This window comes from Mustela nigripes, chromosome 4, assembly GCF_022355385.1.
Source record: "Mustela nigripes isolate SB6536 chromosome 4, MUSNIG.SB6536, whole genome shotgun sequence".
NCBI lineage: Eukaryota > Metazoa > Chordata > Mammalia > Carnivora > Mustelidae > Mustela > Mustela nigripes.
The window spans coordinates 144,586,609-144,600,198 of NC_081560.1; the positions used below are offsets into that span (position 1 = coordinate 144,586,609).

The following is a 13,590-nucleotide window of genomic DNA, read 5'->3' on the forward strand; positions in this document are numbered from 1 at the left end:
GCCTCCCCTTCTCCTAGCCCCTCCTGCCCCTTCTCCCTCTCCCAGAAGCCATGGGGGAGCCTGGCCAAGGCAGCACTGGCCTGGGAACCGCTTGGGTGGTGTTTGGATCCCTGACCCTGGTTTCCCAGGCCTCAGGGAGAAGGGTCAGGGTGTCAGAAGGCAGGCAGGGATCTGACTCCCAGCTCACTGGGGGGACCAGCCACAGCTCAGGGCCCTAGACCTGGAGCTCAGGCCCAGCGCTGCTTCCACACCCCCGCGTGGGGATGGAGAACTCGGGGTTCAAACTCTGCCGCTGCCACCTACCTGCCGGGTGACCCTGGGCAAGCCTTTCTCCCTGAGGGCCTCACCATGGCCCCGACAGAAATGTGAGGGGTGCAAATGGGTGCAGCCTCCGAGGGAGGGAGGAGCCGGCCCAGCACATGGCCACCTTCCCCAGCCCACTGACACCCCTTTCTGAGGTGGACTGTCCACTCTCTCTGGGGCCTTGCAGCCAGCTGTCTCTGGACACGGACATTAAGTCTGACCGGAAATCCTTCCTGTCCAGGGGAATTACTGGTTTGCACAGCTCTGGGAGATGTCGAAATGCAGGCTGTGTTTGCTTTGGGTTTGTTTTCTTTCCACGGAAGACAACACCAAACACACATACGGGCGCGAGCACCCTGGCATACCAGGGCAGATAACCGAATGTTCGCCCCAAAGCCCCAGCTGGTGCACAGAAGGCTCCCTGTGATGCCTGCAGGGCCGGCCAGTGGACCTGGGGGTCCTGGGCGGGAAGCTTGGTTCCCACTCTGACTTCTGTGTCACTCTGACTTCCTGTGTGATCTCTGGGAGGTGTCTCTGCCTGAGTCACAGACAATAACATTAAGGGCGCCAGGTCCCTGGCAACCCCCCTGGGTGCCAAGCCAGGCACCGGGCCGTGTGCTTACAAAGCCCTCTGATCTGTCTGATCACCACACTATCCCTGGGGAGGCCCAGGGCTCAGAGAAGTGGAGGACCATTATCCCCAGAGGTGGCAGGGCTGTGCGGCACAGGGGCACTCTGACAGGGCAGGGCTCTGGTGCTCAGATCTGTTGGGATCCCTACTGGGGAGGGCAGTGGGCACCGCACAGGCACTCTGAGGAGATATCCCCTCCTCCTCCTACCGTGTGGGGGTTGGGTCCCCTTCTCCACTGCCCTGCTCAGCTCTGATTCTGAGTTCAGGTTGACTCTGGCCCTGTCAGCCACGTCACCCACACTGAGGGTAGGCATCTGGGGGTGAGTGTGCCAGCAAGCAGGGAAGGGCTGGTGGCTTCTAGGAGTCACTGGGCACTCCAAATAACACAAGGGGAACATTCCCTATTCCTGAAGTCGGGGATCTCTGCTCCTGCCTGTCCTGTGCTCCTCCCCCACTGTGGTCCTTAATCCCAAGGACCCACACTTTTTCTCTGCTCTCAGAGGCTGCAGTCTGGAGGTGAGGGCTGGCCCACAGACACATGATCGGACCTATATACTATCTATAATTTCAGTAAACTAGTTGCCAAAATTTAAAATTGGAAAATTTCACATAACCACCTGGCTTTCTAGGACCACCCCCCTCCAACAGTACCTGGCCGGAGCTGAGGATGGGGGCGGGGGGCGCCACCAGTGTGGCCAGAGCCTCTGCCCACCGGCTTCCGCACCCCTGACATCACCACTGGCCCCACAGGACCGCGAGAGACCATTTCAAAACCTGGCATTTCTCAACCTTGTACATGGGACTTCTCTGGGGAGCTTTAAAGACCTGAGGACACAGGCCAAGTCCTCGAGCATCTCTCAGGTGGGACCACAGCGCCCATGGTGATTCCAAAGAATAGCAAGGTTGAGAGGGACCAGAGCACTGGCCCTGGTCCGAGGGGCCCTGTGTGTGGGTAGCTTCTCAACATCCATGGCTTCCTTTCCGTGGCTCTCAGCTAAAGCCTCACCTTGTGACAGCTTGGCCTTATCCTGGCTCATTCAGAAGAGAGATCCTCTGTTCCCTCTCCTGGGGACTTCCCAGGGGGCCTGGACATTTCCATTTGCTCATTGGGTGATGCCCAGGGTCTGAGGCCCAAATCCCGGGCCTGGCAAGAGGGCCAAGTGTGGCCACGGGCGGTGGGGCCCGGGGTTGTTGCCTCCAAGGAAGATTCACTCCTATATATGGTCACCCGGGAGTCCCATTGCTGAGCTAACGTGTGACCTAATGTGCTGACAATCTCGCCCAGTCTGGGCCTGAGTTGGGAAGGGCCCTGAGTCTGGAGAGTGTCCACGTGGGGGCAGAAGGGCTGGGAGCAGGCAAATCAATGGCATGGAGGCAGGGCAAGGACGAGGTGCCCCAGACCTGGGACAGGAGAAAGGCAGCTCCGAGTCCTTCCCACTCGGCTTGGCCTCACGCATCTGTGCCGACGTCCAGCTCCCCCTGATGCTCTGCGTAAACAAGGAAACCCACGAGCCACTCTTGCTTTTAAAAGTTCTTTTAATACAGCATGAAAAGGCTATATTGCTATAGGCAAGCCGTATACAGATTTTCCAGGAATAAGGCACACAACGGAATGCCATCCCGAGGGCAGCCCTTCGGAGAGACCGGGAGCCTTCTCCACGCACCCTCCGAGCCGGGCCCACGGGTTCTGTTTGTCTTTTTAGCTGGACACACACGTATTAACAGATACAGACATGGACAGGGTCACCACACGGGAACGAGGAGGTCCGACGGCAAGGTTGGCAACAGACGGCGATGGGCCCTTCTGCCACCAGCCCTTGGGGACGGCTCAGCCACCTCCCCGAAGGCCGGAACGCCTCCCACACTACCGTTTAGTTGTTGTTCTGGGCTACAATGTAGTGATGTTGGATTAAATATGCATTTAGAGTAGATTCAAGTCTATTTGATGCTGGAGGCAGGTGTAAGGGCTCTGGTTGGCACATCCCAGTTCAAAGAGCATGGGGTCCAGAGGCGTGGCTCCAATGACAAAGCTCCAAAGAGGGCCGTGGAGAAGTCAACCTCCTGTTTACTCTTCCCTCCTGGGCCCTGCTGACCGGAGCCCTCCACCAGGCCAAGGAGGCCATCTTTGGAGCTGGCCGACCACGGAGGGGCTGGTGAGTCACCTAAGCTGGCTGTGTAATACTGTTAGGCCCCCTCTTTCCGTGGCCCACTCCCTGCACCCCCACAAAGTTAATAACCATAATAACAAGATAATAATAAGAAGGTGCAAAAGAACAGATTACAATGCTGTGTTTTTACCCTCAGCTGGAGAGGCTCAAAGGGGTCACTATTCCCTTTTTGGCTACATTATCTAATAATAGCTTCCCTTAAAAAAAGCAATACTTTCCAAAATACACACATGTATAAATACAGGACACGAACATATTAATAAGTCTAAGCACTCGAATAATATGCTTGGCTACATAATACTGATATTTTCATCCAAGGAAAACAACACAGAATAACAATATGGCTTAAAGAATTGCAAAGATTTTTTTTTTTCTCATCAGAATTATGTACCAACTTCATATAATATTCTATGTAGACAATATTTCCTTCTTAATGTAGTTCAGTTGCATACTTTTTACAGATCAAAGCATAGTAAAAAATCAAACCAAACACAAAATGAAACAAACAAACAAAAAAAAAACCAACAACAAACCCAACAATAGGAAAAAAGAGAAAAGTTCTCACCATAAATATTTTCTTGCAGCTCAAACAGAAGGTTTGCAAAAATACTTCCAGACATCTTCATTTGATATTCTGGTGCCCTCCTGAAAGCTCCGAAGTTTTTGAAAATGCCTCTCTTTATTTTTTTTAAATCTCAAAAATCAAGCAATTATATTTTTCTTTTTCTTTTTCTTTTTTTTAAAAAAAGGCCCTCAAATATATACAGACAAAGATAACCGTGAAGTTTTTTTTTTTTTTTTTTCGGGAGAAGGTAACAAATTCAGTGTTGTGAGAAAAATTGGTAACCAGAAGAAATTTTAACATCTATGATTTTTTTTCAAAATACACACATAGTATTTTTCTTAAAAAAAAAAAAAGGAATTCTGTGTCAAGTATAACTCAAAATAAATACAAATTCACAAGTAGAACTATCGAATACTTCATACGGGTTAAACGCCGTTATCTCTCAACTAGGTCACCAGATCTACTAACTGCAGGCGATTGTCCCTTTTGAACATACAAGCCACACACTTTCTTGTCTCCCGGGCTCTCGGGCCCTCTGAGCACTTAATTCTCACAGTACCCGGCTGGGGCTGCCCACAGAGAGCCCCCAGATTCAGCCAGAGCCATGCAGGGGTGGGCAGTGCAGAGAGGGGCTGCCTTGGGCAGGAGGGCCCAGCCCCCACCTCGGCCAGCTCTGCACAGACGACAGACAGGCCTACTGGGAAGGTCACTTTGGGGGGATATCCCATTTCCTACTGGCCCCGGGGAAGGTCCCAGCCTTCAGCAGTCTGGAGCCTTCGTTCTTTTTAGGGTGTGGGCTGCCCTCACCACCGCAGCACGGTTGGCAGGCTCTGGGTCTCCCGGGACCCGGTCCCTGGAAGGGCTGGGTCCTGGTCCTCACAGCAGAGACCAGCACACCGCCCACCACTGCGGACACCACCTTCCGCACGGCACCAGGGTGACTGACAGTGACAGCTTCTCCTTGCGGACAGAAAGCCTTGGGCCGGGATGGCTACAGCTCCCCTTGCCACCATGGAGAAGACAGGGGACACTGGGAGGGACTCCGCGGTGGCACTCCCAGTGGGAGGTAGGGTGTTCACAGTTGGCTGCGGGGCCCTCTGCCCCTGTGGGCAGCGCGGAGGTGGTCACGGGCTCAAGCTGGAGCAAATAGCCTCTTGTTAAGTGCTCAGAGGACACGCCCCCCCCCATCGCCCCTGCAGGCACGCCCCCCGCCCCCCTCCCCAGCTGCAAACACACTCACACCATCTTTTCAACTTGCTCCCTGGACCCCTGGTTATCACTTCCCTCTAACCCCTCAGTTGTACACAGCATTTTCATTTGAAAACAAAAGGCGACCAGGCCCCAGTTGGGTGACCTTGAGCCGTGGTAAACACTGAATTTCAGGCCCATTGCACGGTCTGAATTGTTTGTTTGTTTGTTTGTTTTTCCACAGAGGCATAATGTTGGGGCAAAACCAAGTGACCCGGTCCGCCAGCCGGCTCTCTCCCGCTCCCTGGGAGAAAGGAGAGATGAGGGGGCAGTAAAAATAGGGCTTCTCACGGGGGAGAGAGCAGCGAGGCGAGCGTGATCCCTCCCGCCAGCCGGGACTGCGGTCGCCCTGACCAGCGTGACTTGCCCAGAGGCCTCCCTGCTCCCTTGGGAGGTAGGAAATCATTGTCCCATTTTATAAACGAGAGGTTCTGTAGCTTACGACGGGTCGGCCTCACGTGAGGGGGATTCTTCTCCCTCATTTTTGCAGAGGTGGGATGGGGACATCAGGAAGGGCAGAGGTTACAGGTGGTGACAGGGGAGGACAGGCATCCCTCCGCTGTGTTCAAAGTGACCGACGGGGGACCATGTGCAGTGTGGGGCTTGGTGGGCCTCTCCGGACAAAGCTTCATGGGAAGAACCGAATTGGGCCTGTGCACCCCAGAGACCCTCCCTCACTTAACTAGCGGGCGCCCTGAGGGTCCAGAGTCGAGAAGTCCTTCCTGAGGCCTCCTCGTAGTGTGTGAGCAGCAGGGCTGGCACATGAACCTAGGTCTCCAGACCACCAGGCCAGTGTCTGTCCTGCCAGAGGGCCTTCCACACCGGGCCCTACGGCCTCCATCAGGGGGTGGACCCCAGTGTGGGTGTGGGTGAAGGACAAGGATAGGGAAGGGGCCTGACACAATCCAAGCACAAAATCTAATCCCAAGTGGGGCGAAGTGTGTGGTGGGGGCGGGGAGAGGCATTGTCTGATGTGTCCCAGGCCACACTGTGGGACACTGGCCAACATTCAGCGCCTCCCTGTCCCTGACCTCTGGGTCTAGGGTATGCAATGCTAATGACATCACAGGCAGTGGGGTCTGGGGCTCATGGTGGGCAGAGGGCAGAGATGCCCACTCCCCAGCAGCTGCTAGAACAGGGGTCAGCTTGCCAGGATTGCTGACTCAAACAGGACACAAACGTAGGGCTTTTCTGAGAGTGGCTTTGCACACATGGCAAACTGGAAGGTTGTGGGCAGAGAAGGAGGCCTGGCTAGTCTTGGGGAGACAGTCCCCTGCAGGCTTTGGGATTCACAGTACATTTAGTGCACTTGTGGCCAATACAAGGCTGCTCACCCCAAAGGGAGCCTCAGAGGAAGACCGCCGGCAGGGGACACCAAGAGCTTTATGGGGTCCTGGGTGCTGACCTCTGCTTACCCCTGTCCCCTCCACACAGACCCCAGGCCCACCTGCAGAGAGCCCCAGCATTCGGTGGGGGCAGCCACGTCCGTAACACTGTTTGGCAACACACATGGGACGAGAACCTAAGACACCCCCGCCCAGGCGTGTAAGGCTGCAGGACACACGGCAACGAGGAGAGGCACAGGGAGTGGCGTCCCCTCCGGCCGCTGGGCGGGCGGCTGCGGGCATGGTGGGCTGGCTCACTGCACCCGGCGGCAGTAGTAACCAAGCACCTTGCACTTCTCGCAGAGGTGCTGGGGGTGCTCCTTGCTCTGGTCGGACACGTCCAGGCCGTCGGGCTTCTCCAGGGGTCTCTGCAGAGAGGAAGGGGGAGGGGAGAGAAAGACAGGAAGACGAGAGATGCAGGGAGAGTGAGACAGATGCAGAGAGAGGGATGGAGAGAGCACAAGATAGACAGGGGTGCGGGTGCCCGGAGACAGTCTGGGGTCCCCGAGGTTGTTTCCCTAGGGACCCGGGCCCTTCCTGCCTCTGGCCTGTGGCAAGTGCTTAGCCCAGGGAGGAGGGGCTCTTGGACCCTCAAGGTCTGGATGCCACTTTGGCCTCCCCCTGGACTGTCAGAGCAGCCACCCCTGAAGCTCATGAAAGCCCAGGACACAGGCAGGACGGTGGTGCACAGACATTACCCAGATGAGGAAAGCGAGGCCCAGAGCAGGGAGGACCCAAGCCCATGTCTCCTAACCCAGCACACTCGGCACTCTTGCCCAGGCGACCTGTCACTGCCATGCTTTGGGCTTGGGGTAAATGAGCTCTTGGCTCTGTGAGGTTAGTAGCCAGTGTCCCTTACCCCAGGGTCTGGCACAGTCCTTGTCCTGTCCGTTGAGTGGCCAAAGGAGCAGAACTCCACTGTGTCCTAACAGGGAAACTGAGACCCAGAGAAGGGAGGTGGCTTGCCAGACCTGTGATGCTACTCACGCACTTTGTGACCTCAGGGGGGCCTCAGTTTCTGCATCTGGAAAGTGGGCCTCATCGGACCTCAGTTGTGGAGCAGTGGGAGGAATTGGATGTCTAGATGTTTGTAAACTAGGCAGCATTAGGCACGCAGGAGAGCACTTATGGGACATAAGGAGCTTCCTGCTCCCTCTTTCCCTCCCATCCTGGCTCGCAAAAGCCAGCAGAGACTTGTTTCCCTGGAAAATTTATGGAGGCTATTAGGCACACCTCCTGAGGCACATAGTCTCTTGGCTGGCAGTCGAAGCTCCCGCCCAGAACCCCCACCTGCAGAAGGGTCCCCTGCCTAGATGTGGGGGGATGCAGAGGAAGCTGCTCAGGGACAGCTGGGACCTACATGCTGAGGAGAGGAGGCAGGAAGCACAGGCTGCTTCGGGGCCACGGACCTTGATGTCAGTGGCTGTGACCGGAGATGGTCCTGGAGGGAAGCCACGGGCAGACTGTAATCTTCCCCAAAGCAGTACACAGGCTTTTGGGGCCCGTCATGCAATCCCCAGTCTGAAGCAGATACTGAGAGCAGTCTGGGAAATGAAAGAACCCTAAACCTCCAGGAGGAGAGCACAGAGATGACGGAAGGCCAAGGTCCAAGGTCCGAGGGTCACAAAACCCACCTATGTGCTTCTAAGCCTAAAGCCACCCAGAGAAGGCTTGCAAAATGGACAGGAGCCTTGGCCTCGTCCAAAGGGCCTTAACATGACCAGCTTTCCTGGCCAGGGGAGAGGAGGAAGACTTTAGCTTTGTGTCAGACAGGGGCTTGAACAACCTACAAGCTGTGTGACCTTGGGCAAGCTACCTGGTCCCTCCGATTGTCCATGTCCCCGTCTGTAAAAGGGGGCGTTGGCAACACTTTTCTCGTGATGTTGTTGTTACAACTCAATGAAAAGAAAGACTAGAGCAGAGCTCCTCACATAGTTCATTGTGATTACTGATGGGCGGGGGTGTACCACCAGGGAAAGGGGCACTGAAGCTGTGATTCCAACCTGAGCGGCCCGGAAGGCCTCCAGACCTGCTGTCCCAGGCATCTCAGGAAGACCGACAGCAGCCCACGGCATGGCCTGCAAGCCAGGGCTGGGAGCTCCCTGCCAGCCAAGCTGCCTGGCTCTAATAAGGGCTTCCTGACCTGGAGCTGAAGTCTGGCTCCCTATCCCTTTTCCCACCATCCCTACCACACAGGGGCTCCCACAGGTCTGAGAGGGACAGTCCTCAAGTCTCCCCGCCCCCAGGTCAAACTCGGCCTGGTTTCCAGCTCTCCTCCCCAACTGTCCATGCTAGCCAGGGCACCCCCCTGAACCAGTCTACCGGGTGGGGCCAGAGAGGCCAGAAGAGGCAGGTCCCACACCACCCCTGCCCCCATGGTTTACACTCCACAAAGCATGGCCATGCAGACCGTACACCTAACCAGACAACCTCGCTACAAGGAGCCTATTACTATCCTTAAGTATTACAGATGAGGAAACCGAGGCTCCAAGACGGTAAGGGTCTTGCCCAGGGGCGTGCAGCTTCCCCTATCTACCCGGGGCTGTTGGGTAAGAGCTCTCTGCTCTAGAACCTCAACGCCCCCTTCTGTAAGCCGGGCAGAAGGTTAAGAACACTTAGAGAGTGTGCGTGACAGAGATAGCAGGGAACGAGACGACTGCCTTAAAGCACTTTATGGTCATAAAGAGCTCTGCAAGACTTAATAATGGCTGTGTGACCTCTAGAAGCTACTTAACCTCTCTGTGCCTCAACTTCCTCTTCTATAAAATGGGGTAACTAAGAGTACCTACTTGATAAGGGGCTGTGAAGAGTAAATAAGATAATTACCTGCAGTGTCCACCAGTATTCCCACAAGGGCTTATTGCTGCTATCGCTAATACTATGGAGGACTGGGGGCAGGCGGGGGGCAAGGGAGCTAGCTGAGTCCCCGGGGAAATATCCCTGCCATAGCCTCACCACCCCTCCTCCTTGGCCATGACCCCATCCGTGCTCTTGCCCTCCACGGGTCCGGGCTCCGCTGAGTGGAGGAGCTGGGGGATGCTGTCAGGACTACTCCCGTCCAGTGAAGGAAAACCTCCAGCTGCTGGGATAGATCACCCCGGGGCTGTCCCCACCCCCAGCAGGGAGGCAAGGCCCTTCAGTGTTTTCTTCTCCTGGGGGGCAGGGGAGCTGCAGCTGGAGCCTGACGGGAAACAGATGTGGCAGGGGAAGGAGGAGAGGGAAAGTGGAGGGTTCTCAGGGGATGGATGCCGTACAGGTCAGAGCTCAGTGGGGGGCGTGGGGGGAGGGACAGGCGGCAGGGGAAGTAAAGGAGCCCCCCCCCACCACGGGGGGGGGGGGGGGGGGGGCCCCCCCCCCCCCCCCCCGGGGCCCCCCCCCCCCCCCCCCGCCAGCCCCCCTGTAATCTCCCTGAGGGAGAAGGGCCAGGTGAGAAGCACATGGAGCCCAGGAGAGGGCCCCTGTGAGAGCAGAGTTCAGCTCAAAGGCAAGTGCGCTCTTAATTCAACACAGGGGAGAAGGGGTTTTTGGACTGGGATCTCAGACCTTCTCAGGAATTGGCAGGAAATCAGGAACCAGGACACCATGTCTCCTTTAAACTGCCACCCTTGGCCCCAGACCCTGGACATGTTCCTACAATACCAGGCCTACCCAATGGGTCATCAGGCCTGTCCTGGCACTGCGAGGCCTCGGTCTCCCCCCTCGACGCCATTAGCATGTGGGCCAGGAGACCCCTGTCCACTGGACTGCCTTGGCCAGTTTTGAGTCTGTTTGTCCGCGTGATGCAGTGTGGCTGATGGGAACCACAGAGACCCTGGGGTTGGGGGGAGGGGTGGTAGGGAGGGTCTGCAAACAGAGGCAGGGGAAGCCAGCATGAGGGACATGAAATCACACAATGTTTCCACCACAAGAGTCTGCTCAGACGGCTCCCTCCTTTCTCTACCTGCCGCCCCCCACCACTCCGACCGTGCTCCCGGTAGAATAAAGACCAATTTCCAAGCCAGGGCTTCGGAGCTACCCCCATGCAGCCTGGCCCCCACCTTTGACCACTGCTTCACCCCTCAGCTCCTCCAATGCTCTGTACCTGACCCTGGCCTCCCCACTTTGCAAACGCTGTTCCCTCCCCATCGGCCACTCCCTCCCAGTCCCCTCCACCCTCCCCCAGAGCTCAGCCAACATCAGTGCCTTCCCCAAGAGCCTCAAAATCCACCTGCCTTTCCATCCTGCCTCCAGCAGACCCCCAACCCCTGCTCCCACCATCCTTAGTGACTCAGCCTCCAGAGGGAAGACTGGCCCCAGCCCTGGTTCCTCAATGCCCCTACAACGTCATCAACATGACCTCTCCCACTGCCCCCTTGGCCACACCCTGGACGTGGTCTTCTTCAGAACACTGCTCTCTGTGCTGGGCAGCACCCCCCCCGCACTGACCTCCCTGTCCATCGGGGCCCCCCTGGCTCCCCAGGATCATACACCATCACACTTCTGCAAACACACCAACTCTGCAGCCTTCTACCCTCAAAACAGCAGTCCTGGCGAACCTCTGCCCTGTGCCGCTGTCCACAGACTCTGGCCCGCTCCTGCCCCTGCCCCGTGACCCCCGCTGAAGCAAGTCATAGAACCAGGCTGGTAGCGCTAGTGACAGTTATGACCTCACACCTCCCTGGGCTGGGGACACAGTTCGATCTCTCTGGGAGGCCCACTTCCTCCTTCATCCTTCTCTAAGGCCACCCCACCCCTCCTCACCTTCACATCTAGTTGAAAACCTCCTGTCCTGTTTCTCTTGAGAAGACAGAAGCCTTGGAAGGGAAGCCCCTCTTCTCTGCACCAGTAAACCCACCAACCATGTCCCTCCCTCCTGTGCCCATGGTAAGGCATTGCCCTCCTGTCCCTGCATCATCAACTTTTTGCCTCCTTCTGGCTCCTTCTCATTTACTTGTAACACACTTGAGCTCTTCCCATCTCCATCACACTTGCCTCAATGCCATCTGTGTTACCGCAGCGACTGCCCCATCGCTATGCAGCTCTCTACAGTCAGACCCCCTCAAGGGAGTGGACCGTGAAGGTATTCCCACTGCAGCCCAGTCCCACCAACCCCTCCCTCCCCCGTCATGGCTCCGTGGCCACTGCCCCAGCCAGTGGGTCGCTGTGAATCCACATCCCCACTCCGCCCTTATGCCTGACCTGCAGGGTATCGACTTCCAGGATCGCAGACCCAAGCTGCAGTTCAACAAGGTCTCCAGGTCAAAGTGATGCCCAGGAAGTTTGAGGACCACCTCCTTAGTGCCAAATCCTCAAGGCACTTCTCCATGGCCAGGATCCCTGACATCTCTACATGAGCCTCACCTGTCCCCTCAAGTGGCACGTCCCGACCCCAGGACTCTACACTCCCTAGTTCTCCTCCTTGATGGACTTCTCCTCCATCTGACCCCTCAGTGCTGGGATTCTGCAACACATAATCTGGGGAGTTCTGTCTCCACCTCGTCTACATTCTGCAGGAAATCTCATCCACTTCTTGAATACCTTAAGGTCAATGACACCCAAGTATGTAGGAGTCACCTTGATTTCTCATATGAGCTTCAACATAACAAATCCAACTGCCTTCTTGACATTTTGACTTAGATTTCCAGACACATCTCAAATGTAACATGTGTATCAAAGAACTCTTGGTTTTATTTGGGACACCTGGGTCTTACTCTGGCTTGCCTACAGTCCAGGTTGCCCACCCCATAAGCCCTCTTCCATCAACTCAGGCTGATGACCGTTCTCATGGGTTCGGGCCCCTTCCTCACTTTCCACATCCAACCCAGGGACACTTTGCGTCTGACCCAGGTCCAAGGCCACCCCTCTTCCCAGCATGCATGGGAATATAGCCATGACTTTTCCACTGGTCTCCTCATTTTTGACCACCCAGATGTACAACGACTAGTCTCTGCATACATCAGAAGAGTCATCTCAAAATAAAGCTGAAAGCTCTATTGCTTGTGGGTTTTGAGTGGCTCCCAAGACTGGGAAGCACCCCGTTCAGCTTCCCACCCCATTCCTCCCATTCCTCTTGTTCAGTTCTCCTGATACTTCACTGAGGTTTGGGCCTTGAGCATCGAAGTCCATAAGGCCACAGGGCATTTGCACCTGCTGTATGGTCTTCTTGAGATTGCTGCCCCCCACTTGTGACAGGTCTGGCTTCCTCCCATCCTTCGGGTCCCAGAGTAAACAGACCTCCTCTTTGCAGCCTGCAGTGAGTGGATCCTCCCTGGGACAAGCTGCCTTACCACGTCTGCCCCCCCCCCCCCCCACCCTCCAACATGCCCATGTACACCTTGGCCACCAGCCCCACGCGTGGTGCCTGGAACACTGGAGCTGTGGGCGAGCAAATGAAGGAGACGTGTTTTCTGCAGCACGCTGTTGCCCCCGCATTCCCACTCAGCCTGCAGCGGCACCCCAAGCTCAGTTTCAGAACTCGCCTGGGTCTGCAGTCTCAGGGTCTTGCTGAACTCACCCCTTTGACCTCCTTCCCTTCCCAGGGAAGTGGTGACCTCTAACTTCCATTTCAGAGGAGACCAACAAAGGGCCAGCTTGGAGAGGTCTGGTCTCATCCTTGTCACATGCAGGTGTAAGCTAAGGCCCAATAACGATCCAGGTCAGCCCCCAGGCCCTCATGAGGGCCCCTCTGGCCACCACCTCCTCCCCCCCAAGCCCCGCCCCGCTCACCTGCTTATGCGGATACACGTTGATGTGGCACTTAATGCACTCCTGCCCCATGTTGGCCCACGAGTTCCCGCTCATCCATTTTCTCTTGCACTTGGGACACTTGTACTCGCCGAAACAGCGCTTTTTGCCCTGGTACGGGGTCAGACCCTCACCTTTGGGGCGAGCCTAGAGGACAGGAAGCAAACACAGGGCATTGGGGCCCACCAGGCCAAAATGATGCCCCTACAGGATCCCCACAGTCTTCCCTGTGCAGGCAGGGGGTAAGGCACTTTTCACCCCCACCCAGAGAATGCCAAGGCCAGCCCCAGAGCGCGCGCGTGCACACAGACACACACACACACACACATGCGCGGGAATCCCAAGGCTAGGAGACCCACACAGGGAGTCAGAGAACAGGAGGTGGTGGGCGAGTCACATCTTTTCTAGATTTCAGGGAACAAAGTACGAGACTATGGCCAGGAATGACTTCTCTGACTCACAGCTTAGAAAGGCAGCTAGCAGTTCCATGTACCTGTACACAGGTGATCTCTGGCATGCCCTGTCCCCTCCGGAGGTGTGGTCTGCATGGTCGTTGGTGAGACAACA

At 56.3% G+C, this 13,590-nt stretch overlaps 1 protein-coding gene across 1 annotated transcript in view; it reads right to left on the reverse strand.

Annotated features, from left to right (window-relative positions):
• Positions 1-2,452: 2,452 nt before the first annotated feature.
• The window catches only part of ZCCHC24 (zinc finger CCHC-type containing 24), a 60,626-nt gene continuing 49,488 nt past the window's right edge, over positions 2,453-13,590 (reverse strand). The window contains exons 3-4 of the mRNA XM_059397903.1: positions 13,006-13,170; positions 2,453-6,668 (exon numbers count right to left, since the gene is read on the reverse strand). Of these exons, the coding sequence (XP_059253886.1) occupies positions 6,555-6,668; positions 13,006-13,170 (279 nt within the window). The 3' untranslated portion in view covers positions 2,453-6,554. The remainder of the gene's footprint in view (positions 6,669-13,005; positions 13,171-13,590) is intronic.